Source organism: Mesoplodon bidens, assembly GCF_964165515.1.
Source record: "Mesoplodon bidens genome assembly, chromosome: 15".
NCBI classification, from domain to species: domain Eukaryota; kingdom Metazoa; phylum Chordata; class Mammalia; order Artiodactyla; family Ziphiidae; genus Mesoplodon; species Mesoplodon bidens.
Genome location: NC_138171.1, coordinates 16,216,093 through 16,242,138, shown reverse-complemented (window position 1 = coordinate 16,242,138; position 26,046 = coordinate 16,216,093). Strand labels below are relative to the sequence as shown.

The 26,046-nt window shown below is 42.3% G+C and overlaps 1 protein-coding gene across 1 annotated transcript; it reads right to left on the bottom strand.

Annotated features, from left to right (window-relative positions):
- Window positions 1-166: 166 nt before the first annotated feature.
- Window positions 167-19,223, bottom strand: SERINC3 (serine incorporator 3). The gene is made up of 10 exons (XM_081256952.1): window positions 19,066-19,223; window positions 13,300-13,461; window positions 12,011-12,204; window positions 10,283-10,362; window positions 9,495-9,632; window positions 9,198-9,367; window positions 7,960-8,050; window positions 6,454-6,634; window positions 3,560-3,787; window positions 167-2,903 (listed from the first exon to the last, which is right to left on the bottom strand). The coding sequence occupies exons 1-10, from the start codon at window positions 19,102-19,104 to the stop codon at window positions 2,765-2,767; spliced, it is 1,422 nt and encodes a 473-aa protein (XP_081113078.1). The 5' UTR covers window positions 19,105-19,223; the 3' UTR covers window positions 167-2,764.
- Window positions 19,224-26,046: the final 6,823 nt, after the last annotated feature.

Here is a 26,046-nt window from a genome sequence, read left to right as displayed (position 1 = left end):
TCAGCACTCAACGTGTGTAATTCACTTGAGTCTTGAGTAAACTACTGGGTGTCCTATCAACAGGCCAACTTTAACTTATTCTTAGGGTGTAACCAAGCAAAGCAGGGACACTGCCCTCTCGTTTTTAAAGAGAATTTGTTATTTCAAATTAATATCAAAGTTATCGTCATGAGAAAACAATAAAACCTTTATTGGACTTTGTTACATTTACTTTACAGTTTAGTATTGCTTTTACCTTAAAGGACATAAGGTGGGGGATGGTACACGGTAATGTTCTGGAAGTTCAGGACCTTTAAAAGTCTTAATCTGGCTGGCCCTGCTTTAAGGAAAATGAGGTGATTGCTTTTCAATGGCAAAGTAAGGGGCTACACCTCCCCGAACTGCCCCCCAAATCCCTGGCAACTTTATCTCTGAACCACGGCATACGGTACTGGTTTAAATGGTGGCGGTTCCAACACTTCTTCATATCAAGCCCTGTTTCCTGACCTCTCACCTACAGCTCAACTGAGACTGTCCCCTCTACATCCCATCTGTTTAATTCTGTAAGAACACCTCAAATCTAACCTCCACCAGATTATGGCTGAATATCTCTGACCTTTGACTATTGTCCAGTCTCATATTAGCCCACACGGAGATTAGCAGCTACCACCAGATGGTGCTTAAAATGGGTTAAGCACTTTGCAAAGTAGTTTTACTCCCTAAACAATCTTGTACTAAGATTAACTTTCAAACAAAGGAAACACTGAGGCTCAGACAGCTTGTCATTTGCCCAAGGTCATAAAGCATAGTATATACTCAGTAAGTATTAACTGACCAGTCTGACTGGTAGAAAATGACAAAGCTTGTTTGCAAACCTGAACAGTCTGACTCTTAGCCATCTTGAGGGACCACCTCCCATCTTTCTTCTAGCGCAAATTGTTCCTCCCCTTCCGGTTTTTCTCACCATACAAACGGAACCACCATACACTCAGGTGATTAAACCAGCATCACTCAGGAATCTACCTCTCCCCCATAGCTAATCAATTGCCGAGTTAAAAATTTTAATTACTCAGTAGCTCTCAGCTGTCAGTTTCTCTCCATCCTCACTTTGACTTCTTTGTTTCAAATCTTATTATATGGACTGCCCCGGCCTCATGTCCCTAAATCCATTCTCCATATATCAGCCACAGTGACTGAAGACATCATTCGTCCACGTCACTCGGAATATGTGAATATGTTCCCAGTTGCCCTCGCATGAGGTCCAAACTCTTCAGTGTGGTTTACAAAGCCCTTCGTGACCTAGTCCCTGCCTACTTCTCCCCTTTACAGCTTCACTGAACATGTTTTTTTTTTTTTTTAATCTCCCTACCCTTAACATACCGTTTAGTCTACCCTTCAGCAATGCCATTCCCCTTCCCCATTTCTCTTTTATTAGCTAACTCCTAACATTTCTTGGCTTAGACAACACTTTTTCCAAGAAGCCTACCATGACAGACACCCCAACCTAGCACCTCTACTTTGAGTTCTCTGCAATTCCTAAATCACAGCACTAATCACAACACGTTGTACTACCTGTCAGCTCATTATACCCTACTCGAAACTCGAAGTCCAAGATGGCAGAGCCGCTGTCTGTCACGTTTCAAGGTGCATCCCAGAACCTGACGGGGCCTGGTACAGAACGCTCAGTAAATCTTCCCTGAGTGAACTGTCCTGTTCTACCGCCCTGTGTGCTACCTCTCCCGAAGAAGTTTCCCGACAGCGCTGACCTTCTCTCTCGTCTACCCAAGTGTCTTGCCCAGAAAAGATATTTAGTACCATTTCCAAATGAGTCCAAGACTTTACTCACCAGCCAGACCTTAAGTTTTAGAAGGAACAGGAGCATTCTGCAAGATGATTTATAAACCTGACTGTCCATATGTCCAAAAAAAATGAAAAACATAGAATGGCTGCTAACTGATAAAAGCTGTTAAAGAAAGGGCCTTAAAAGCTTGTCTTTCTATTTTAATCGAATACCTTTATAGTGCAAATATAATAAATTCACATGCATTATACTTTTACATACTCATAACAAGATAATTACATAGACTAAAGTTGCACGGTTTTCCCAAGTGAATCTTCAGTTTAACCAAACCTACAAAGCATTTAATTGAAATTAACATTTCTGGCAAAGCCACAGGCTTAAATCAAGCAGCATCAAGGCTGTAGTATAAAACAAAGTAAATGAAAAAACTCAAGATACAGGAACAGTAGCCATACCAGCAACCCCTCTTCTGGGGCAAGACCCACACATGTACTCCTCTCCCCAAGCACTATGAGTTTAAGCACTGAACAAAGGGCTTGTTTCACACAAGACTTTCACAGAAGAAAACTGTCATAGAAATGCATTATTATAATTACTATGCTTTTTAAAGATTTTGCAATAGAAATATATTAACGACGGCCTCAAATATCCAACATTTTTCTGTCTTACACGTTAAATCAAAGTTGTAGGAACCTACAAGTCTTAATAAAGAACTCTCTTCACAGCACAGCTGTAGTTCACTTTAAAAGGCCAAACGTTCCCTTTACTCTATATCCTTACAAATAAACATAATATAGATATAAACTAAAAGTTCTGATCCTGCATCAAGCATCACTCACTCTTGCCCTCTGATATAAACCTGGATATAGTCTTATTTGCAGAGAGTTTGCTTAATATATTAGTTGAAACAAAAGTAAAAGGGCTGTGAGCTTTCAGCAAAGGAGACCTTTATGAATTTCAGTGGTGTCCTTGGCACTCAAAGCTTCAGCTGAAGTCTCGACCAGTGAGGACGAGCGGAGCCACAAGGGTCCAGACGTAGAGGAGGAGGCAGACCCAGCTGGAACTGATCTTGACCCACACAGCTGGCCACTTGCTGGTCATGGTCTGGAAGTTTGCATCAGGGCTAAGAAAACAGCAGAGAGGTAGGTAAAGGAGCCTAATATCAGCATTCAGCAGCCCCTCAGCAAAAGCTAAGAAATGCTCCAGTGAAATTCGACTGACATGACTCCCTAGTAAGTTTCTAGAAGAGACTTGAGAAAGCTGTGATTTTTAGTTTTTATGAACAGGGGACTCTGCCTCTCAAAGCAGCTTTTATCTTCTTGCTTCTTCATGAAGAACCGTGACTATTCCTTGCAAAAAGTTCTTCAGGAACATCTGGCTCTTCTACATATTGGTCAAAGTCTAGATTGAAATGACCTCCCTGAAACTCTCCTTCCTTACCACATGATTACTTTGATCAGAATACTCTATACGGACATCTCTAGACAGAGAAAAATCAGGGAACAAAGACAAGTCAGCTCACTTAATGTCATGATTTTCTCTCTCAAGTAACTCAAGTTGGGAAGGGCTTCCCATGATTTTCACTGTAAGAATTCCAACTGGATTTCAAATGCAAGAGGAGAAAAAGTCAAAAGTATTTCAGAAAAGAGCACTGAACACAACTTCATTATAAGGGTAAAGAAAGGGGATTCTGAAGTCAGGACAATGGATAGAGACTCTATAGGCAACCCCAAGGGGCTAAGTGTTTTTCCCTCGATTCTCTCTCTCTCTGCCTCCTACCTGTACCAGTTGGTCAGGGTCATCATGATGTACAAGGAAGCCGAGCAGAGCATGAGGTGGAATATGGAGTAGTTGTACTGCACGCCCTCTCGCTCGTTGTCCACAGCCCGCCGAGGCCGTCCATCGTCCTCATCGCTGGCGCCGTTGGCAGTCGTATCACGGAGGATCACGCTTTCACTTCCTGACAGGGTCAGCTTACTTACTTGGCTATTGCTGGCATTGCGGATGCTGGAGAGTGACCCCAAGAAGGTAAGTCAGAAAGGGGCCATTGGGCTTCCCTGGTGGCGCAGTGGTTGAGAGTCCGCCTGCCGATGCAGGGGACACGGGTTCACGCCCCGGTCCGGGAAGATCCCACATGCCGCGGAGCGGCTGGGTCCGTGAGCCGTGGCCGCTGAGCCTGCGCGTCCGGAGCCTGTGCTCCGCAACGGGAGGGGCCACAGCAGGGAGAGGCCCGCGTACCGCAAAAAAAAAAAAAAAAAAAAAGAAAGAAAGGGGCCATGAAGACGAAATGCTGTCACTGGCCTATACACATGAAGGTTATTTCTGAACTGCTCCTGCTTTGGGGACCGAAGGGCTTCTGAAGGGTTTGCTTAAAGTTCTGAACTGCTGCCTGTCATCACAAGACAGAGACAGTACTCTCATCAGTTACAATTTGAGGGTTTAACTGCCTAGGAGTTTCCCAAAACATACTATGCTCTCAATGTCTGTTTCCAGGACTTCACAAGTACCTCTCTCCTTTGCTTGGAATGCACTGCCCACCTTCTCCCAGCTAACTTAATCACCCTTTAAATTCTCTGATCATGCTGTGCCCTCTAGGAGGTCTTCCCTGGCATCGCCCTATCACTAGGCTGGATTAAATTCCCACAGCTCCTTACTCCTCACTTACTGTTCCTGTCTTCCTTGCTATTCATAGAACTTTTTGACAACAATGACCTTAGTCATCTATGCATTTCTAGTACACAGCAGATACTCACTAAAAGTTTGTTAAATGACTGAATAAAAAAGTACATACAAATAAAGGACAAAACCCACATGAACATCTCAACAGACATTGAAAAAGCATTTGACAAAAATCTAGATATTTTTTTCATGATAAAAACTCAAAACAGAAATAGAGAAAAACTTCCTCAAACTGATAAAGGGCATCTATCAAAAAGTCAGGGTTAACATCATACTTAATAGTGAAAGACTAAAAGCTTTGTCCCCAAGATCAAGAATCAAAGGAAAATAATCAAAAACAGTCACAGACAGTATGAAAACAAATGAACATAGCTGTATGCCAATAAAACTTTATTTACAAAAACAGGAAGCCAGCCTAGGGGCTTCCCTGGTGGCGCAGTGGTTGAGAGTCCGCCTGCCGATGCAGGGGACACGGGTTTGTGCCCCGGTCCGGGAGGATCCCACATGCCACGGAGCGGCTGGGCCCATGAGCCATGGCCGCTGGGCCTGCGCGTCCGGAGTCTGTGCTCCGCAACGGGAGAGACCACAACAGTGAAAGGCCCGCGTACCGCAAAAAAAAAAAAAAAAAAAAAAAAGAGGAAGGCAGCCCAAAGGGCTGTTATTTGCCAACCCATATTTTAAGCAATCATTAAAAAAAGAAAAAAGAGGCTTCCCTGGTGGCGCACTGGTTGAGAGTCCGCCTGCCGATGCAGAGGACACGGGTTCGTGCCCCGGTCCGGGAAGATCCCACATGCCGCGGAGTGGCTGGGCCCGTGAGCCGTGGCCGCTGAGCCTGCGCGTCCGGAGCCTGTGCTCCACAACGGGAGAGGCCACAACAGTGAGAGGCCCATGTACCGCAAAAAAAAAAAAAAAGAAAGAAAAAAGGATAAATCTACACATTATGTACAAAGCTATCCAAATTATGACAAATTCATAGGTATTTCAGAACAGTATATATACTGTTCTATAGAATGCTCCCAATTTATTTATTTATTTTTGCGGTACGTGGGCCTCTCACCATTGTGGCCTCTCCCGTTGCGGAGCACAGGCTCCAGACGTGCAGGCTCAGCGGCCATGGCTCATGGGCCCAGCCGCTCCGTGGCATGTGGGATCTTCCCGAACCGGGGCACGAACCCGTGTCCCCTGCATCAGCAGGCGGACTCTCAACCACTGTGCCACCAGGGAAGCCCGCTCCCAATTTATTTTTTAAAAATTAGATATCAAGTGATATAAATAAAATTATGTATGTAACTATTTATAAAAATATGCATAATTACATAGATACAGATAGGTCAATAGACAGTAAGTATAAGCAAAGGAAAAAAGCCTGAAATAATATGTAGCAAAATGTTAATCATAGAAGAGGTAAATTTAGAGGGAGGACCATTTCATTTCCTACTGTTCTCACTTAAGCTATTAATTTATATAAATATATCCTTGCCCGTTTTTATTATTTCATATTTTAAAATTATTAAAGTAACATACACTTATACAGACAATATCAATAAAAATGGGTGGGAGAATGAGTGAACACTGCTAACATAGGTTATATCTGGTGTCCTGGATTAACTACAGACTAACATTTCATGTATAAAATTCTGTAGTTGTTTAAATGTTATTTACAGTGATCAGAAAATAAAGATTGTTTTAAGAAAAGATAAGCCAACCAATTTTCAGAGCCACTATTCTAGCTAATCTAGGGTCAGGTAAGGGCTTTATCCTCCTATACAAAGGAGAACTGTATCTCTTAGTAAGCCTGGGAGGAATTATTTGATGAGAGGATTTACTGAACTTAAAGAAATGTACACAGCAGGGTAACTGAAGCAAGTCAATGACTTTAATAAGAAAGAGTTAAATTTTTGTAATTCTTCTCACTGTTTTTTGAAAGCAAAATAGCTTCTTCACTCTATTACTAACGTTCATAAGAATCTTGTCCTAAGTACTTTTTAACTTACCTAGAATACAAAAGGGAGAGAACAAAGACGACCAGCCCAATAAAGTTCTCTTTATTCAGAGAAGGCCCACTCTGCGATGGTGCAGCCGGAGTAGGGACAAGAGCAGTTGCATTTGCAGGAGCCAAGGTTGGTGAGGTCATGTGCATAATGATGCTCAATAGGCCAGGGTTGCAGGAATGATCTGAAAATGAGAAATTGTTTATATCTTTCGGTATAACTTATCTTGGTCCAAAAGGATTTGAGGGGTGTGCTAGACATCACTCACTTGTGATTTAAAACATGGGAATGCTACACTTCAAAGAACCTGCAGCTGGGCAGTCAGTAACGCATCTGTGTTGCAACCAGAGACTTAGTTTTAGAAAAAAAGAAATGAAACTACAACAACAAAGTATTTGTCAAATATCATAAATGTCAATCTTGATTTCACTGGGTTTGAAATTTAACTGGCAAGTCTTTTTGGCTCTACAGTTGTGCTTAAAGCACAAGGAGTTTACACAGACTTAGAGAACAAACTTATGGTTACCAGGGGGGAGGGGTGGGGGGAAGGGATAGTTAGGGAGGTTGGGACTGACATGTACATACTGCTATATTTAAAATGGATAACCAACAATGACCTACTGTACGGCACAGGACACTCTGCTCAATATTATATAACAACCTAAATGGGAAAATGTAGAACTGAATCACTTTGCTGTACACCTGAAACTATCACAACCCTGTTAATCAACTATACTCCAATATAAAATAAAAAGTTAAAAAAAAAAAGACTAATTTGTTTGCAAAATAAGGTTAGATTCAATAAACTTGGCCTGGTTAGCAAAAAAAAAAAAAAGCACAAGGAGTTTATCCCTAGTTTTGTTTCTACATAGTTACACAGGAATACAATAAAAATAAGTTGAGTCATCACTGAATGGTCTGAAATAACGGTTTTCCTTGAAAAGGAGTCCATAAAATACCCCCACTGAGAAACAATCCCATAAGATCAACAAAAGGAGATTTCCTGCAGCTGTTTCTTCTAGAGCCTGTACCACCAAAGTAACACTCAATTAAAGTAATTCTACAAAGGGCCAAAACAATGTTGCCTTGTTCAGCTCTTAACTAGTTTGACTTAGTCCAGGGAAAAGCCTGGACTATATAAAGGACTGTGGTCCCTTAGGCTGTCAGCTCTGAATAGCTATGAATAGACATGGAGAATAAAACCTGAAAGGTAAATACCGTGGACACTGTACATTTAAGTGAAGTTTTTTGTCTGTTCATTTGTTTGTCTGACATTTGCTCCAGCTCTAGTTTCTGCGCCCACCAAAGGAGTAATTTCTTACTTTCTTTTTTCTTTTTCTTTTTTTTCGGTCTGCGTGGCGCGCCTTGTGGGATCTTCGCTTGCCGACCAGGGATCAAACCCAGACCCACAGGAGTGAAAGCATGGAGTCCTAACCACTGGGCTTCCAGGGAAATTCTCATTTCTTACTTTCTTTTCATCAAATGAATGCGTTATTAAAACTCCCTTACCAGGTTCATTGGACATGGCTGACCATGTGAGGTACATGGTGTAGAGGGTGATGATAGAGGACTGCAGGAGGCCAGAACGAGGCTGGTGTTCCTACAGAATCAAAAAGAAAACAATGCCATAGGAATCGCAAGGGCTGAATTTCTAAAACCCAGCATACTTCCTGGGACCCACTGAATTGTTATTAACTGAGAACCTTTCAATTCTGCTTGACAGTTGAAAGATGACAAGTAACCTTTCAGTTTTGAGTTAGCGTGAAAAAGAACCAAGAAAGAGGAGGCATGTACTACTGGTTCTCAGGCATTGCATAATCCTGGAAATTCCTGTATATCATACAAAGGCTTAGATTTACTACTAGCTCCTTGGTATAGTGAAATCTAAGCTAAGCTTTGCCACTGGCTAGCTTGGGGACCCATCACCTCTCTGGAACTTCGGTTTTCTCACTTTTGAAAGGAGAGGTGGGCTTCCCTGGTGGCGCAGTGGTTAAGAATCTGCCTGCCAATGCAGGGGACACGGGTTCGAGCCCTGGTCCGGGAAGATCCCACATGCCGCGGAGCAACTAAGCCCGTGCGCCACAACTACTGAGCCTGCACTCTAGAGCCCGCGAGCCACAACGACTGAAGCCCACGTGCCTAGAGCCGGTGCTCCGCAACAAGAGAAGCCACCGCAATGAGAAGTCCGCGCACCGCGACGAAGAGTAGCCCCCTGCTCGCTGCAACTAGAGAAAGCCCGCGCCCAGCGACAAAGACCCAACGCAGCCATAAATAAATAAATTTTTTTTTTTTTTAAAAAGGAGAGGTGATGTCTAGATGTTCTTTTCATACCTAAATTCACATCTGAATTTTAAAAATATTGTATTTAAATGAGGAAACTCAGGAGCATGAGTTGTGTTTTAAATATTAAAATCAATTATTTTTTCTAGTTGAATTCCCCTAAAATATCTTTGCTAAAGATTCCTAAGAATCATTCTCATGATATAAACAATTTTATAAGAATGATAAATTCTCAAGTTACATAGTTCTCTTCCTTAAATAATAGGGAAATTATTCATTTACTGGCCCTCAATGGCACATTTTAGAGTGATTAAGTTATAATTAACAAGACTTTATCGTGTTGAAGTAGAAAAATGTTTAAGTAGATAAACTTGGACATAAATTCGTACAACAGGTTACCTAGGTTTCAAGTTTAGCGTTAATTAAAAATCCTTCACAGGAGGAAGAAGCAGAAATCACAACCATACCTGAATTTTTGGATGGATTGACATAATAGAAACCACAATGCAAAGGATCAGATTAAAACTGATGAAGAACTTGTTTTCTGTGCAGCCATCTGGTTTGGTGTAGTATGTGTAGAGCAATACGACAGAGATGATTGACAGGATATAAAACATGCTTGTGACAGACAGTAAAGCTAGAAAAAAGAAAACAAACATGAATGCCCACAATCATAACAAACTCTTATACTAACGAGGACCAATTTTCACCCTATTTAACGTAGCATAATGCAGTATGGCTCTCACAGGGGTTTAGATACCTACCCGCATACCAGCACCTTGGGTTCCCCTCTTCCATTCGATTTACCCATGATTCATTCCAAGAGTGAGCAAAGTCCACCAACAGCACCAGCTGGATGAGGATGAAGAAGGCAGCCCCCACCATGCCAATAAAAAACCAGGCTACAAACCAAAAGCACAGTTACTCTTCACCAAAGGAGCAACATTTCAGAATGTTACTGTCCAACATTCTAAAAAGATTTCAATTCAAGTAATAGAGAGGTAATAAAGACATTGTCTCCAGCAGTACAGCGAGATTATTGCAATTCCAAAGTCAAAGGCATTCTCTGAGAAGTGTTCTGTTGGGTTTCAGACCTTTTAAAACTTGTTCTAGCTTGTGCCAAGGGGAGCCTAGGGCCTGACATTCCAAATGGAAAAGATATAAGCCTTTCCCTTTACTTACAGGGATAAACATCACAGTGGAAATCCACAGATGTCACGATAAGGAAGCAGGTTAAGACAGGAATAGTGGAGCACATGGTTACAAGTCCTTACGTTGACAAGCTCTCCCGATTAACTTGGTATTGCCAAGTGAGAAGAGAAACTATTGGCAAACGAACATATGGTTCCAGAACAGCTGAGAAGTGGGCTGAATGCCTCCCAGCTTTAATCAATCAATTAATATCTTAATATTAGTACCAAGTCATGGTAATTGGACACCATCTCATTTAATTACCAGTTCTTCAAAAATCAGTAATGAAAATGTAGCTTTAACACAATCATTTGTAGAGTTTGTATATATTATAATTGACCCCCCTAATAGTGAACCATACCTGTGGTGAAGTGGCCCCCAGGGATATAGAAAGATCCAACCATGATACCAACAATGGCAGCAATTTTGAAGAACCAAAACCTATTAAAATATAAAAGCGCATTTATGAAATGCTAATTTTTGCCCTTACACTGAGAAAACTGAATTTCTAACATGCAAAAATAAAGCGCTAGCCACTTCCAACATGATTAGGCTTATTTCTTCATTTGACATGAAACTACTTCACTCAATACTTCACACAATTTAAGGACAAACGTTAGCACAAAGACCAAATCATGCACATTCACAAGAAAGAAACATGTTATTTAGTATTTCCCTACTTTTAGCACTTAAAGATAGGAAGTTTTCTAGAATTCTGGAGCATAAACTAACAATGTTAGCTAAATATAAAGCAATCAACTTAGATCTGGGGGAAAGTGAATCACCGAATCCTTCTTTTACAACACGGTAAAACCATGCCCCATAGTGTTAAAAAACTCATCCTGAAACCGTGCCCCATAGTTAACAGACACTGGTGCCTAACAGAAATTCTTGAGCTTGCCTTACAGAACAGTGCTAAGGGAAGAGCTGGTTAAAGAACCGCCCCCGCTTGCAGCCTTGCCTTCAAAAGGCTCATCGTAATTTTTTTTTTCAAATTTCATACTCTCCAACCTTCATATAGCCTAGATAATATACCACAAGACTCTTTTTTAACTACCCCTATAGATAACGTGCCTCTGACTTATGGGTCACTATAGTAACGGGGGCTTAAGCTGTTTTTCAGAAACTGGGAGTTAGTTTTTGTCCAGTTCAAGCTGCCTAAGACTGGTTGGGACCACTGACCCTAAAACAGGGCCTGCACAGATGTGCAATGAATAACGCTTTTGATGTCAGTGCCAAAAATGAATGATCCTTTTGATGTCCTTGGTCCTTGTCCAATTCCCTTTCCCCAAACCTAAGACTACTCTGCTTCTCTATCCCATAAATATCTAAAGCCTCTCGCCTTCGGGGAGGCGGATCTGAGGCCTGTCTTCCCGTCTCTGCTGCAAACCTCAGCATCTCAGGTTGGCTTGCTGCACGTCAGGCGATTGGACATAAATGCCTTGCCCACAATCACACAGTTCGTCACTGGGAAAGCCAGGAGCAAACCTGACTTTCAGTCAATCTTTAAAGACTGCCTTGTATGGCAGAGTGTAAAGAAAGCAGCTTTGGAGCTGGACAGACTTGAGTTTCGATCCTAGCTCCAACCCTCACTAGCTGAGACATCTCCGGCAATTTATTTAACCTCTCTGTAAAGGGGAACCGGGGATCAGGAATGGGAAGAGACAGAATACGTGAATCAGTGGCCCAAATATATTCTTCACTATTTATCTTTCTGTATACTGTTTAAATATATCAGGTAAATGTTTCTCTTTTAACAACAGAAAGAAAAAATGTGTGTGTGTGTGTAGTGCCTAGTAGAATGCTTGAACTGTTTCATAGGTGTTCCATAAAAATCTAGGCACTTTAAGCAAAGGTATTTTTTAAAAATACAGGAAAAAGACAAGATTCTCCTTGTCCACTGTACCTCTTCCATGCTGCAGGGCTCTAACTGAAAATGACGTTGAAACAACTTCCCATGTATGGTAGGTCGGAAATACATCTGGGCCACTGGTTTACATACTCTACTGCTTTCATCAAAATGGCAACATTAACTGCTGAGGATGCACATCATAACATAACAAGTTAATAATAAATAATTCCTACAAACCCATTGTGTATCGCTGCTCTGGGATCTTTACTCGTTTTCACTTTTAACATGAGCAGAAAGAAGGCAAAGAAAAAGATGGCCAAGGCAAAGTTGATACGATATACGGCTTTATAACGAACCAGCACATCACAATCTTTATCCATGATTGTATCAGCCACCTTGGTTTTAAGTCCTTCATCACAGAATCCAGGAATCTGGAAAAAGCAATTTTATTTTTATTTTTTTTTTTTATTTTTTTTTTATTTTTTTATTTTTTTTTCGGTACGCGGGCCTCTCACTGTTGTGGCCTCTCCCGTTGCGGGGCACAGGCTCCGGATGCGCAGGCTCAGCGGCCATGGCTCACGGGCCCAGCCGCTCCGCGGCATATGGGATCCTCCCAGACCGGGGCACGAACCCGTATCCCCTGCATCGGCAGGCGGACTCTCAACCACTGCGCCACCAGGGAGGCCCCAAAGCAATTTTAATGTTATGGGACTATCCACATTTAAAGAGAGATTCTATTCCACAATAGGAAAGGAAAGCCTGGATTTTTAAAACTGACCACTTAAACAACTGCAAGACTCTCCTGCGGGACTTTTCTCTTTGCCTTCCAATTGACTTACCATCTTATCACCAAATAGTATGAACAAGTTGCATTTTGAAAATAAAAGGCAAGTGCTCTCTCTCTCTTTTGTTTTTAATATTTTATTTATTTATTTATTGGCTGCGCTGGCTCTTAGTTGCAGCACACGGGATCTTTCATTGCAGCGTGCGGGCTCTTTGTTGCAGCCCGCGGGCTTAGTTGCTCCACGGCATGTGGGATCTTACTTCCCCGACCAGGGATCAAACCCGCGTCCCCTGCATTGGAAGGCGGATTCTTAACCACTGGACCACCAGGGAAGTCCTGAGTGCTCTCTTTTTGGCCCTTATCTGTGGATGAGGTTATCTCCCATTTTCCTATGAGTTTTCATGCTACAACCCACTCCTTCCGAAGGTGAAGGGCTAGTCTAGTTTAAATGTTTAAAACTAAACATACAAGAAAAGATAAAGTTTTAGGGCCCCTCTTTTAATAGCTTTTCCAAAGCTATTAGACTAAAGATGTTCATTCTGACTACCTTTACTCTGGGAAAAGACTGATACCTTTATATTCTGTGTCTTGACTATAACCAAAATTTAAAATCCCAACAAATCCAACAAACTTGACTTTTACAACAGTGAAGAAATAAATACTAATTACAACTAAAACTCTGCAAAATATAAAAATAATAAAAACCACTACGTTAAATAAGGTTACGGTTACTTCTACTTACCTTCTTCAGCTGAGTTTCCATCCCTTCGTGAAACATGATACAACATACAATAGTGCCCAGGAAGAGGATGAAAGCATAGATGAGGCGAGTCACAGTGGAATTCTTACTGTTGGGACAGCAACTACACAGCAAACATGACGCACCACCGCAAAGGCATGGAACCTGTAATAAGCACATCATCACCACTTGAGACCTCCTTCAGTGGACTCCTTTGTGACATCCAGAACAGAAGATGAGGCAAACCAGGCTTTGAGAGTTTTAACTGAGAACTACAGCTGGGAGGAAGTGCTTAAAAGCATGGGCTCTGGATCTGATATTATTTCTGCCACTTTACCTCAACAAGTTACATAATGTCAGCTTATTTCTCCATCTGTAAATTAAACTCAATAACAGAATCTTCCTCCCTCAGACATTGCTATATTAAATGAGCACTCAACACAGTGCCTAAAACATAGTAAAAGCCCAATAAATGTTGGTTATGTTCTCACAGACAGCATATTTTATTTAAAAACAATATATCTTAATACTGAGAAAAATAGAAACTAACTCCACTTGCTGTTTTCTGGGAATCCTAGCTACCAAATCTGATATTACAGCATAAGGCAACATTACATGGAAACCCTTATAAATAATGAAAGCAAGAGGCACTCAACTCCATTCAAGAGTAACCTGGAGTTCAAGCCTTGGTCTGGGAAGATCCCACATGCTGCGGAGCAACTAAGCCCATGCGCCACAACTGCTGAGCCTGCGCTCTAGAGCCCACGAGCCACAACTACTGAGCCCACCTGCCACAGCTACTGAAGCCCATGTGCCTAGAGCCCATGCTCTACATGAGCCACAATGAGCCACAACTACTGAGCCTGCACGTCTGGAGCCTGTGCTCTGCAACAAGAGAGGCCACGACAGATGAAGAGTGGCCCCCGCTTGCCACAACTAGAGAAAGCCCTTGCACAGAAACGAAAACCCAACACAGCCAAAAATAAATAAATTAATAAAAATAGGCCAACTTAAAAAAAAAAGAGTAGCCACAACTACTGAGCCCACGTGCCACAGTTACTGAAGCCCATGTGCCTAGAGCCCGTGCTCTACACCAAGAGAAGCCACTGCAATGAGAAGCCCGCGCACAACGAAGAGTAGCCCTGCTCACCGCAACTAAAGAAAGCCCACGCACAGCAACGAAGACCCAACACAGCCAAAAATAAATAAATAAATAAATTAAAAAAAAAAAAAAAAAAAAGAGTAACCTGGAGAGTCCTCAAAGTCAAACATAGAATTATCATATGGCCCAGTAACTCCACTCTTACATATACACCCAAAAAAACTCAAACAGGTATTCAAACAAAAACTTGTATATGAATGTTCAAAGCAGCACCATCTACAATTGTCAAAAGGCAGAAACAACCCAAATGTCCATCAACTGATGAATGGATAAGTAAAATGTGGTATACCCACAAAATGGAATGTTATTTGGCCATAAAAATGAAGTACCGATAGCTGGTACAACATAGGTGAACCTAGAAAACATCATGCTAAGTGAAAGAAGCCAGACACAAAAGGTCACATATTGTATGATTTCATTCATATGAAATATCCAGAATAGGTAAATCCAGAGATAGAAAGCAGATTAGTGGTTTCCAGAGGCTGGAGGGAGTGGAGAGAAGAGAGTAGACTGCTAAACAGAAATCGAGTTTGTCTTTGGGGTGATGAAAATGTTCTGGAATCAGACAGGTGTGATGATAGCCCAACACTGTGAATATACTAAATGTCACTGAATGTCACTTTAAAATAGTTAATTTTATGTAATGTGAATTTTACCTCAATTAAAAAAAAAAACGTAACCTCGATCTTTGGTCGGCTAAATTCTCCTAATGAGCATTCCAGATGAGAGGACATACTTTGAGTCATTCTTCTATATGCTTGATTAGGAAACCACCTGAATTGCTTTGATAGGTGACGTTATGAAGTCACATTACAAGGACAGGCTAGTTCAGAATCATCAGCAGAAGCAGCAAATGCAACGCTGGGGGATTCTGGTTTTACAGTATGGTCTCAGTAATAATCTTTTATGAGATAATGTCAGGAATACATAGCACCTAGCACAATGCCTTTCATAGCAGGGGCTCCGTATATCAAGGTAACCGTTAATATCCATAATCAAAACAGCCATGGGGAATTGACCACCCAGCCTCATCCCCAATTCTTAACTACAATCTGGGTCAAAAGACTGTAACAGAAGTCTGTATCTGGTCGCAGACAGAAATACAGACATTTTACACCTGAAAACAATGACACTAATTGCTTTGGGTTTATTTTGTCTGTACTCTCACACTCCTGACTCCCTTTAGCTATTTTTCCCCGCAGCCAATTAAATAAACTAATGATAGTTGCCTACTGTTTGCTATAGGTTGAATTGTGTCCTCCAAAATTCGTATGTTTAAGTCCTAATCCCCAGTACCTCAGCATGTGACCTTGTTTGGAAACAGGGTTGCTGCAGATGTAATTAGGTAAAATGATGTTATACTGGAGAAGAATGGGCCCCTAATCAAACATGGCTGATGTCATAAAAAGGAGAAATCTGGACACAGACATGCATCACAGGGAGAACACCATGTGAAGATGAAGGCAGAGACTGATAAAGCAAGGAACACCAAATATTGCTACCAAACCCCCAGGAACTAGGGAAGAGGCCTGGAACAGAGTCTACCTCACCACCCTCAGAGGGAACCAACCCTGCTGACACCTTAATCTCAGACTTCTAGCCTCTAAAACCATGAGACAATAAATTTCTGTAATTTAAGTCACCCATTCTGTGGTACTTTGTTATGAGGCCCTGGCAAACCAATACACCTACTTACTTGTTTATATCTTGTACCTTGAGGGGGGCCCACCTAGTGTTATATCTCTTGCACCTTTACACAGTAGGTACTCAATCTGTGGAACAAACTTGTCCCACTATATGTTATGTCACTTCCCCCTCTCAGTAAACAACTCTATTTGAGATAGGCTGGAACCTGGGACCCTTTACCTGAGTGCTTGCACCTGGACTAACCCTTGAGCAACAGAACACAAAGAAACTATAAGGGACTCAAAATAACTGCACACATGAACGATAAGATACAAAAAAGCCACAAACCAACTGCCACTTCTGAGGTGCGCAGAGCAATAGCAGGGTACTGTGCATCATCCCTGCACAGAGCCCCACCAAGGGGGAGAGCAGATTACCTAAGCCACACCTCTTGCTCAACCCACTGATTCGCCCCTACCCATATCCCATTTAAGGAACCAGTTCCCCCATCTGTTACTTGTTTTTTCTCCCCCTTGCTTGGCTGAAATTCTCCTCTGGCCTCTTATCAATTTCTATTGATTAAAGAGTCCAAGGACCCAGGTGAGTCACATACTCTTCCTGTTGCCAAAGGAAGAGTATGTGACTGTTGCCTGTTGCCATACTCTTCCTCCAAGGCCAAAAACCTTGGAGTCATCCTCCATGCCTTCTCTTTTTCCAAAACCGTCATTCCATTTGTCAGCACATCAGCTCTTTCCTCAAAATGTATCCAGAATCTGGCCACTTTCATAGCATCCTCAGCTATCACACTGGTCCAAGCCACTACTATCATCCCTCACCTGGATTAAATGCAATAGCTCCTGTCTCGCTGCTACAGCAACCCATTCAGAACCCTTAGTATAAAAATTATTTTCAGATGAAGACATGTGAGACTCAAAAGAAGCAGAAAAAAATGCCTTCTCAGAGCTTCTCTCATCTGACCGAAAGCAGCAACTGCCATAAATTCTCTCTCTCCAAGGAAGCTTTATGGCCATGAAGAAGATGAAAAGACCTCTGCACCCACAGAAACAAGTACTATCACAAACTTTCTTATCTCCTGTTTGTTCTCCTAAAAACCCATTTGTCTTTCCTAAAGAAACCTATTTGTTATTCCCATGGAAGCCCTTTTCTGCCCCACCCAATCCTAACCCTAACCCCAATTAAGTTAGGCATATAATAAGCCCTATATTCTAACCACCCCTTTGAGTTATTCATCACTAAGAACCCCTGCATGTATGTGGGTTGCACAAGTACATGAACTTTTTTTCTCTTGCTGATTTGTCTTTTCTCAGTTTAATTCACAGGCCCCAACCACTAACCCATTGAGAATGGAAGTTTTTCCTCCCCTACACTGCTTTACCCTTTCTTTTCTAACATCTGTTCTCCACACAGCAATCTTGTTAAAACACTGGTCAGATCACATCATTCCTCTTTTCTGTAATGGATCCCCATAATCACATAAGAGTAAAAGCCAACGTCCTTAAATTGGCCAATGGGTATCTACGTGATTTGGCTCCCTTTACTTTTCTGACTTCATTTTCTATTATTCTTCCCCTCACTCATTCTATTCTCTGATACACCGAATCCCTTGCTGTTCCTCTTGAACAAAAGGAATCAATAAAATATAGAAGTGATTTACAGGTAGAAATGCTTTGATGGCATCAATTCAAATCTCAGCTTTACATCAAAGCCAAAATGTGTTTCCAGTTTCAAACTACCAATTCACGCCCTAATTAATTTCCTTCTTAACTATTTTTTTTCTAAATCTATTTTGTAAACAGTGAGTTTGACCCACTAGTAAAGTGTAAAAAAAAAAAAAGAAAGAAAGAAAATCAACTGACCAGGATTTTTTTTTAATGTGATAGAAAAGAAAAATTGTACAGCAGAGGGCAAAGGTAAGAATTATTTCACGAAACGTGTGTCTAAATGGGTGTATTAAATCAAGCACGTAAAATTTATTTCTTACTTTGGGTCAAGGTTGAAAAACTGGAAAGCCACTACAATCTAGGCCCTTAAAAGACCAACTGCCCTTTTCATTTAAGATCAACAACCTTAAAGGATGGAAAATACATTCTGTCCCTAAGAAAAAGTAGTGGCATTAGCTGAGATAGAGTCCTTGGTCATTTAAGTCAGCTGGGGAATTAGGAAACAAGGAAATGATGTTAAGGAATCAGGCTCCTCGGAAGCGAGTGTATGAGTGAACTCATCATATTCTCTTCCATAGATCCCAAAATTCCTTTTTTAAAATACGGCGTTTACAATCTACAAAGTGATTCAACCTATTTATTCACTTCATCCTCACAACAGCTCTTGAGGCGAGGAATGCTGGGGTGATTGTCCTCATCTTAAGGTAAGCCAGAAAGAAATGACTTGTACAGGGTCCCAAAATGTTCAGGCCATGACTTCCAATTCTGAATAATAATCCACAAGGCCGTCTTTCCATTGCGCCAGAACCGCAGACAGGCCTCGGTTAAAATCTCACCTCTGCCACAGACTCTAGCTTTGGCAAATCCTGTGCTAGCGGATAAAAATATTATTCAAGCCCCACCCACCCCCGCTCAAATAAATGACGCCACCTTAAGAAGGTGCTTGGAAATGAACCAGAGAGCCCGGGCCCCGGGAGCCGAACTCAGTCCCCCTTCCCATTCCAGCTCCGGAGGAACCCAGAGGCCGGACGGCTCGCGGGGGCGGGGCAATCAAAATTGTAAACAATAGAGGGCTGGCCTCTTACGTTCCTCCACTATCACAGAAGGCGAACCGCCTGATCCTCATTGCAGGGCATCGCGGATTTTATCCTGGACCCCCCGGATACCCTCTGCAGCCCAGGACAGGACCCCCAAACCCCGGGCCCCGGGCGCCAGGCCCGTCGGGGTCTGCGCTTGGGGAGCCCTTATCGCCCTCCCCCGAACCATAGGACCGACGCAGACACCAGACCCCGAACTCACCCAGCTGGCGAGGGAGAAGACGCCCAGCACAGCTCCCATGGTGATGCGGGTGATGGAGGTGGCCGATGCGGAAGCTCCTAGCACGGTAGTAACTGCTGGTTGAGGCGTCTCCTCAGAAACGCGATGGTTTCTCACGCCAGAAACGTGCGGCCTGCGTCATGCGTGGCCCCGCCCACCGCCCTCGGCGGGCCTGGGGTGAGGAGGCGGGGCTAAACCGGCTGCAGGAACAGAGCCGGGTTTATTCCTTCCTCTCGTTTGCATTCCCTGGGAGTCCACTGTGTCAAGATCTGGGGTACAGAAGTGCACAAGAATTTACGGCCAAGTTAAGAAGAGACTGACAATGGACAGAAACGCACCATGGCATATTGTGATGATTACTATGAAAAAGTATTACGAGGAAATATTCTTTCAGTAAAAGTGTATTTAATGCCTACTATGTAAGGAGAAGGTAATCAGTTAGGGAGTAGTCCTGGAAGGACTTTATATTTAATCTGAGGTATTTATATTAAGTCTAAGAACTGAAGGATGAGCTCAAGTTAAGCAGAAAAGATGGGCACTGTTTCCTAAAACTGTGGGATATATAAACCATTTGGGGTGACCGAAAGGATCTAAGGATGCACGTATATATAGGACATTAAGTAACACTGAAAGGCAGAGTGAGAAAGTCTTGTTTCAAACTAAAGAGAAAGTGTGTTTGCGACTGGTATGTATTTAACATTTTTCTAACATTTGCTTATCTCCCTTTTTAGCAGAGCAAAGGCTTCTAAATCTCATCAGAAGGTAACAACATCTACAGTTAAATAACATTATTTTAGGGTTTGTGTATATGTGTGTTTGTAGAAATTCTTCCACTTCTACCAAGCAATACTTGATTTCCTTTTAAGTAGTGGTGTAAATTTTCCTTTGTAAATTTAAGTAAAAACTGAGTCCATTTAAAGAAAAAATTTTGAAAAATTATTTACTTACATAACAGAACAGGTGGTATGTAGATATGGCAACAATGATGACAGTGTTCTACAAATAACTGGTGTAGGGGAACATTTACCTGGGAGTGTGAGAACCTGTAGAGTTTGGATCCTAGAATAGGTAGGTTGGGGCTTCCCTGTTGGCACAGTGGTTAAGAATCCGCCTGCCAATGCAGGGGACACGGGTTTGAGCCCTGGTCCGGGAAGATCCCACATGCCGCGGAGCAACTGAGCCCGTGCGCCACAACTACTGAGCCTGTGCTCTACAGCCCGCGAGCCACAACTACTGAGCCCGCGGGCCACAACTACTGAAGCCTGTGCACCTAGAGCCTGTGCTCCGCAACAAGAGAAGCCACCACAGTGAGAAGCCCATGCACCGCAACAAAGAGTAGCCCCCGCTCGCCGCAACTAGAAGAAAGCCCGTGCACAGAAATGAAGACCCAACTCAGCCAAAAATAAAAAAAAAATTAAAAAATAAAAAGTTAGGTTGGAAGACGCCTTAGAAATAGATTCAAATCTTTTCTTGTACAGAAATGGAAAAAGACCCAAAGTGAGATGGTTTGCCTAAAGCCACAGAAAGGGTTGATGGCTAAGGAAGAAGAATTACTCAAGCTTTCCTAATTCCCTTCTCTCTTCTGCCCCCCAAACTACTTGCCCAAGTCAGGTTGTTTCAGGACCACTGAACCTTCCAGGTAGCCCTTAAAATCCTTGCTTCTCCCTGTCTGGGTATTGTTGGACTGGGCAGAATAAAGCTAAGACTGTGATAAAGCCCATGATCAAATTCTACCAGGAACATGCCCACAGTCAAAATGAATTAGAGTTATTTAGCTTGTTTGTTAAGGGAGAATGCATTAAGAGAAACCATGAGGTATCTTGGTAAGAGGGAGTCGGGAAGAGCTTATTGTAGGATCTGGGTCTGTGCTGGGTACCTCGAAGAGGGGTTTAAAGAAGTGGGGAACAGTTTTGAATTGGACACAGTCAAGAAGCAGAGACAATTCAATAACTATCTTAATTTTTATCCAGAAGGTAGGAGAATTAAAGCAGGGCCAGAGTTGTCACTGAAAAAGAACCAGGACCCACTCATGTTAGCCAGAAGAGGAGGATGTTGAGTCATATCTTGGTTCCTGAGTGGCCTTGTCTATTTCTTGTTCCAAATACAGGGTGACCTTGTTTGATATTTGTTTATATTCTGTGAGCACTTGTTTATGTTCCGTGAGGAACAGTGGGTCTAGCCGGCGGCTGAAGGGTTTTTCGCTTTCTGACCTGCAAGCATGAGTCCTCCCAGACGTGGGACCCTGCGCTTCTCTCAGTGTTTCTGACCCTAAGTGGTTAAGTGTGCCTTGTCTAGGTGGCAGAGGTGGGGGAGAGCGGATCTTTGAGATCCTCTTTTCCAATTTCCCACCTCCTCCTGTAAGAATCCCTCAGCAACATCTGTTCTGGGAGCACGGGGTGGGGGGCCGGGGGGCGGAGCTCACTGTCACACAGAGCAGCCCCGCCCATATTCATACCGTCAAAACTAGGTTGTTTTCCCCCCTGGAGGGAAGGAAAAATTTCCCCCGCACCTCTTAGGTTTAGTGATTGGGCCAGCTAGGCATGGAGGCTTTTATACCATTCTGACAAAGAGCGATACAATTTAAATTTGTAGAGAAGTGAGAAGACAAAGGAAAGGGGTTTATGGCTCTTAGGGGGCAGCCTGTAGGAAGGTAAATATATGGGAGAAACTAATGGAAGATAAGGGTTGTTTTAGGAAGGTTTGTTTTGTAGATTCCTCTCACCGATGAGAGTCTATCTAGAGTTGTCTCCTGTGATTCACTTTTGCCCCTCCTGGTAGAGAGGAGATGGGGGACACCGTCACAAAGGGAAATTTATAGGCGAAGGGCAGAGACCTTTTCTGTGTCTACTTCTCAGGTGTCTTCAGCTGGAGGTAATCCTTATGCCAAAGTGGCATATTTGGGGGTGGAATGATCTGATCACTTACACTCCTATATATTGTTTCAAAAGGTAACCCATGTACTTGATTTTTTTTTAAGTTACTGTGTTAATTTTTATTTCGGTTTTATTGAGGTATAATTGACATATAAATCTTAAGATATTTAAAATATACATCATGATGATTTGATGTCTATATATTGTGAAAGGATTCCTCCGATCTAGTTAATTAACAGATATCTCAACTCACATTTATCTTTTTTGTTGTTGTTGTTGTTCAGAACATTTAAGCTCTGTTCTCGTAGCAATTTTCAATTACACAATACAGTGTGATAGACTATAGTCACCATGTTTTCATTACTCAGACTTTTTCTTCTTATAGCTGAAAGTGTGTATGCATTAACCAACCACTCCCTAATTCCTTCATCCTCCAGCCCACATCTGACTCTTTCTATTTGTTTGACCTTTTTTTTTTTTAGATGCCACATAGAAATGATACCATTCATTATTTGTCTATCTTTGTCTGGCTTATTTCACTTAGCATAGTATCCTCAAGGTCCATCCAAGTTGTTGAAAGTGGCAAGATTTCCTTCTTTCTTATAGCTGAACAGTATTTCATTATATGTATGTATGCCACATCTTCTTTATCCATTCATCCCTTCAGAGAAACTTAGGTTGTTTTCATAATTTGGCTACTGTGAATAATGCTGCAATGAACTTGGGAATGAAGATATATCTTCAATACCCTATTTTTATTTCCTTAGGATATGTATCCATAGTGGGGTTGCTGGAACATATGATAGCTTTATTTCCTTTTCTCCACATCCTTGCCAGCGCTTGTTATCACTTGTCTGCATGATAGCCACTCTGAAAGGTGAGGTGAGATCTCATTTTGGTTTTTTTTTTTTTTTTTTTTTTTTTTTTTTGCGGTACACGGGCCTCTCACTGTTGTGGCCTCTCCCGTTGCGGAGCACAGGCTCCGGACGCGCAGGCCCAGCGGCCATGGCTCACGGGCCCAGCCGCTCGGCGGCATGTGGGATCCTCCCAGACCGGGGCACGAACCCGTGTCCCCTGCATCGGCAGGCGGACTCTCAACCACTGCGCCACCAGGGAAGCCCTCATTTTGGTTTTGATTTGTGTTCTCCTGATGATTGAGCACTTTTTAATGTAACTGTTAATTATTTTTTTGTCTACTTTGGAAAACTGTTCAGTTTCTCTGCCCGTTTTAAACTGGATTCTCTATTTCTTTTTCAACTTCTTTATTGGAGTATAATTGCTTTACAATGTTGTGTTAGTTTCTGCTGTATAACAAAGTGAATCAGCTGTGTGCATATGTATATCCCCATATCCCCTCCCTCTTGTGTCTCCTTCCCACCCTCCCTATCCCACCCCTCTAGGTGGTCGCAAAGCACTGAGCTGATCTCCCTGCGCTATGCTGCTGCTTCCCACTAGCTATCTATTTTACATTTGGTAGTGTGCATATGTCAGTGCCACTCTCTCACTTCGTCCCAGCTTACCCTTCTCCTCCCTGTGTCCTCAAGTCCATTTAGAGGTGATCTTTTAAAATTTAATTTTCTATTTGTAGCTGGTATATAGAAATATAATTGAGTTTGTATATTGACTTAGTATTCAGCAAACTTGCAAAGCTTACATTAACTTTAATAATGTGTATATAGAATTTTTTGTAATTTCTTTATAAACAATCTTGTCATCTATAAACAATAAGTTATTCTTTTTTTCTAATACTTAAACATTTCATTTTTCTTGTCTCATTGCAATTACTAGAACTTGATTTTTTAAAATACTGCATAAGAGAATGTCGACTGAAAAAATAATTACACAACCTAAAAGGTGAGAGTTATGTTTTATTCGGCAGACATTCTCAGGACTTAAAGCCCAGGAGACAGCATCTCAGATAAAGGCTGAGAAAACTGTTCCAAAGAGGAAAGGGGGAAGCCAGGACAGATAGGAGTTTTTGCAACACCACCAAGGCTACTCTTAGTAAGAGAAAACTAGATATCTCAAGTTAAGGAATTTAGCACTTTCTATGTATGGGAAGATGCAAAAGTCTGGGCTCACTGAAATCATTCCTTTGATATGTACCTCAGCTATCTGGGTGCATATCCTGTGTTTTCTCATCCTGAGATTCCTCAAGCTGCACCGCTGGGAGTGGCTGCAGTCTGATGACTACTAGATGGCAGGCATTCCTTGTTTCCTTCCTGAGTTCCCTCAGGGTTCACTGTCATACGGGAGGCTGTAATGTAGTAGCTAGATCCTTTGTTTACTGATATGGCAGGCAGTATTTTATTTCTCAAGTACATACAGTGGAAATGTATTAGCTTACTCCCCCTGCCCCCCCGCCATCTCCCAAATCTCTTTCCAGAGTTCTTGTATGCATATGCCAGCTGTGTAGGTATTACCTACCACTCCCCTTTTACCTGTTTTAGCGTTCCAACCACGTGGTGTTGTACGTTGCTTATATCACATAACTTATTCATTCACTCAAGAAATATTTACCAAGCTCTTACTATGTGCCAGGCACTGTTTCCAGTGATGAGAGAACAGCAGGGAACAGCGAAATGCTTGCCCTTAAAAGTTTATGCTGTAGTGAAAATGTTAGAGCAGGCAGGTAGCTAGGTATGAGCAAAGAAATAGGGGCAGGGGCCAGGTGGGAGGAAGTCACGCATCTTGTAAACAGCAGGAGTCCATGGTCAGACAGAGAAAAGCAGGAACCTCCAGACTAACAGGAAACCACACATTTTGGGTGATAAGTGTCCTGGAAGCAGACAAAGAAAGGTGAGGAAAGGCAGGAATCTCCTGCGTCCGAATGTAACCTGTTGCTCATTATGCTCTCATTACAATAAAAATTAGCCTTATTAAATTAGCAGATTAGAAGTACCCATGATGCACCAACGCCATGACACTTCTGATCTAAACTAAATAAGGACAAAAATCCCTCCTCCCCTCGGGAAGATGGAGTTGGGATGAAAATCAGGGAATATGACCCCCAAACTCCTCTTTCCCCAGTGACTATTTCGCCCCTTCATTTGTATGCCCTTCATAACCGGCTTGCCAAAGAAGCCCAGGGCAGCAGCTCCTCACCTGTCTGCGCTCTCCCTCTGAGAGTGGATTCTTGCTTAAATAAATTCTCACTTTACTTTCTTAACCTCCCTGCTTTGTCTCCAAATTCTTTCACGACGAGCGAGGCAAGAACCTTAAACTCACTGGGAACAAAAAGAGACAGGCAACAGATAAATGTATAAAATTACATCAGATACTGACAGGAGATGCAAAGAAAAATAAACCAGGAGAAGAGAAGACAGAGTTGGTGGGGTCTGCTATTTTAAATAGTCAGGGCAGGTCTTTTTGAAGACCTGACATTTGAGCAGAGATTTGAAGGAAGTGAGGAAGTCATGGGGCTATCTGGAGGAAGAATGGTCCCAATGTGGAACAGCAAGAGGAAAGGCCCTGAGATAGAAGTATGCTTAACTTAAAAACCACAAAGCCAGGGTGGCTGGAGCCTGGACAAGAGGGAAAATGGTGAGAGATGGGATTGGACAGCTATCCAGGGAGGTAGTTCACTTGGAGGCGGGCGGGGTCTGTTGATCATGGTAACTCTAGATTTTGTTCAGCACACTTAAAGGTTTTGAGCAGGGGAAGGATGTGATCATGTTCACATTTTAAAAGGATCGTTTTGGTTGCGGGGTGGAGAAGAGACTGGGGCAGGGTTGGAAGTTAGAGTAGAAGCAAAGACAGGGCTAGTTAGGAGACTATCGCTGTGTGAAGTGAAAATGTTGCCTGCTATATGTCGACTGGAAAAAAATGCACAATGTGAGAGTTGTGAGTTAAGTTTTATTTGGGGCAAAATGAGGACTATAGCCTGGGAGACAGCATTTCAGGTAGCTCTGAGAAACAGCTCCAAAAAGGTAGGGAGGAAGGTCACTGTATATGTGATTTTGGTGAAGGGGGAGTACATGCAATCAAGCACACATTTTTGCAGAAGGTTGCTGCTAGTCACGAGAAGCAGACATCACCGTGAAAGATTTTAGTGCTTTTCTAGATAAGAGGAAATGTAAGAATTGGGCTC

Excerpts from the sequence above, each read along its gene's own strand:
- SERINC3 (XM_081256952.1), bottom strand. The coding sequence starts at position 19,104 with ATGGGAGCTGTGCTGGGCGTCTTCTCCCTCGCCAGCTGG. Across the intron at positions 13,462-19,065 it reads TCTTCTCCCTCGCCAGCTGG|GTTCCATGCCTTTGCGGTGG; the intron begins GTGAGTTCGGGG and ends TGCTTATTACAG. Across the intron at positions 9,368-9,494 it reads CCCAAGGTGCTGGTATGCGG|CTTTACTGTCTGTCACAAGC; the intron begins GTAGGTATCTAA and ends TCTTTTTTCTAG.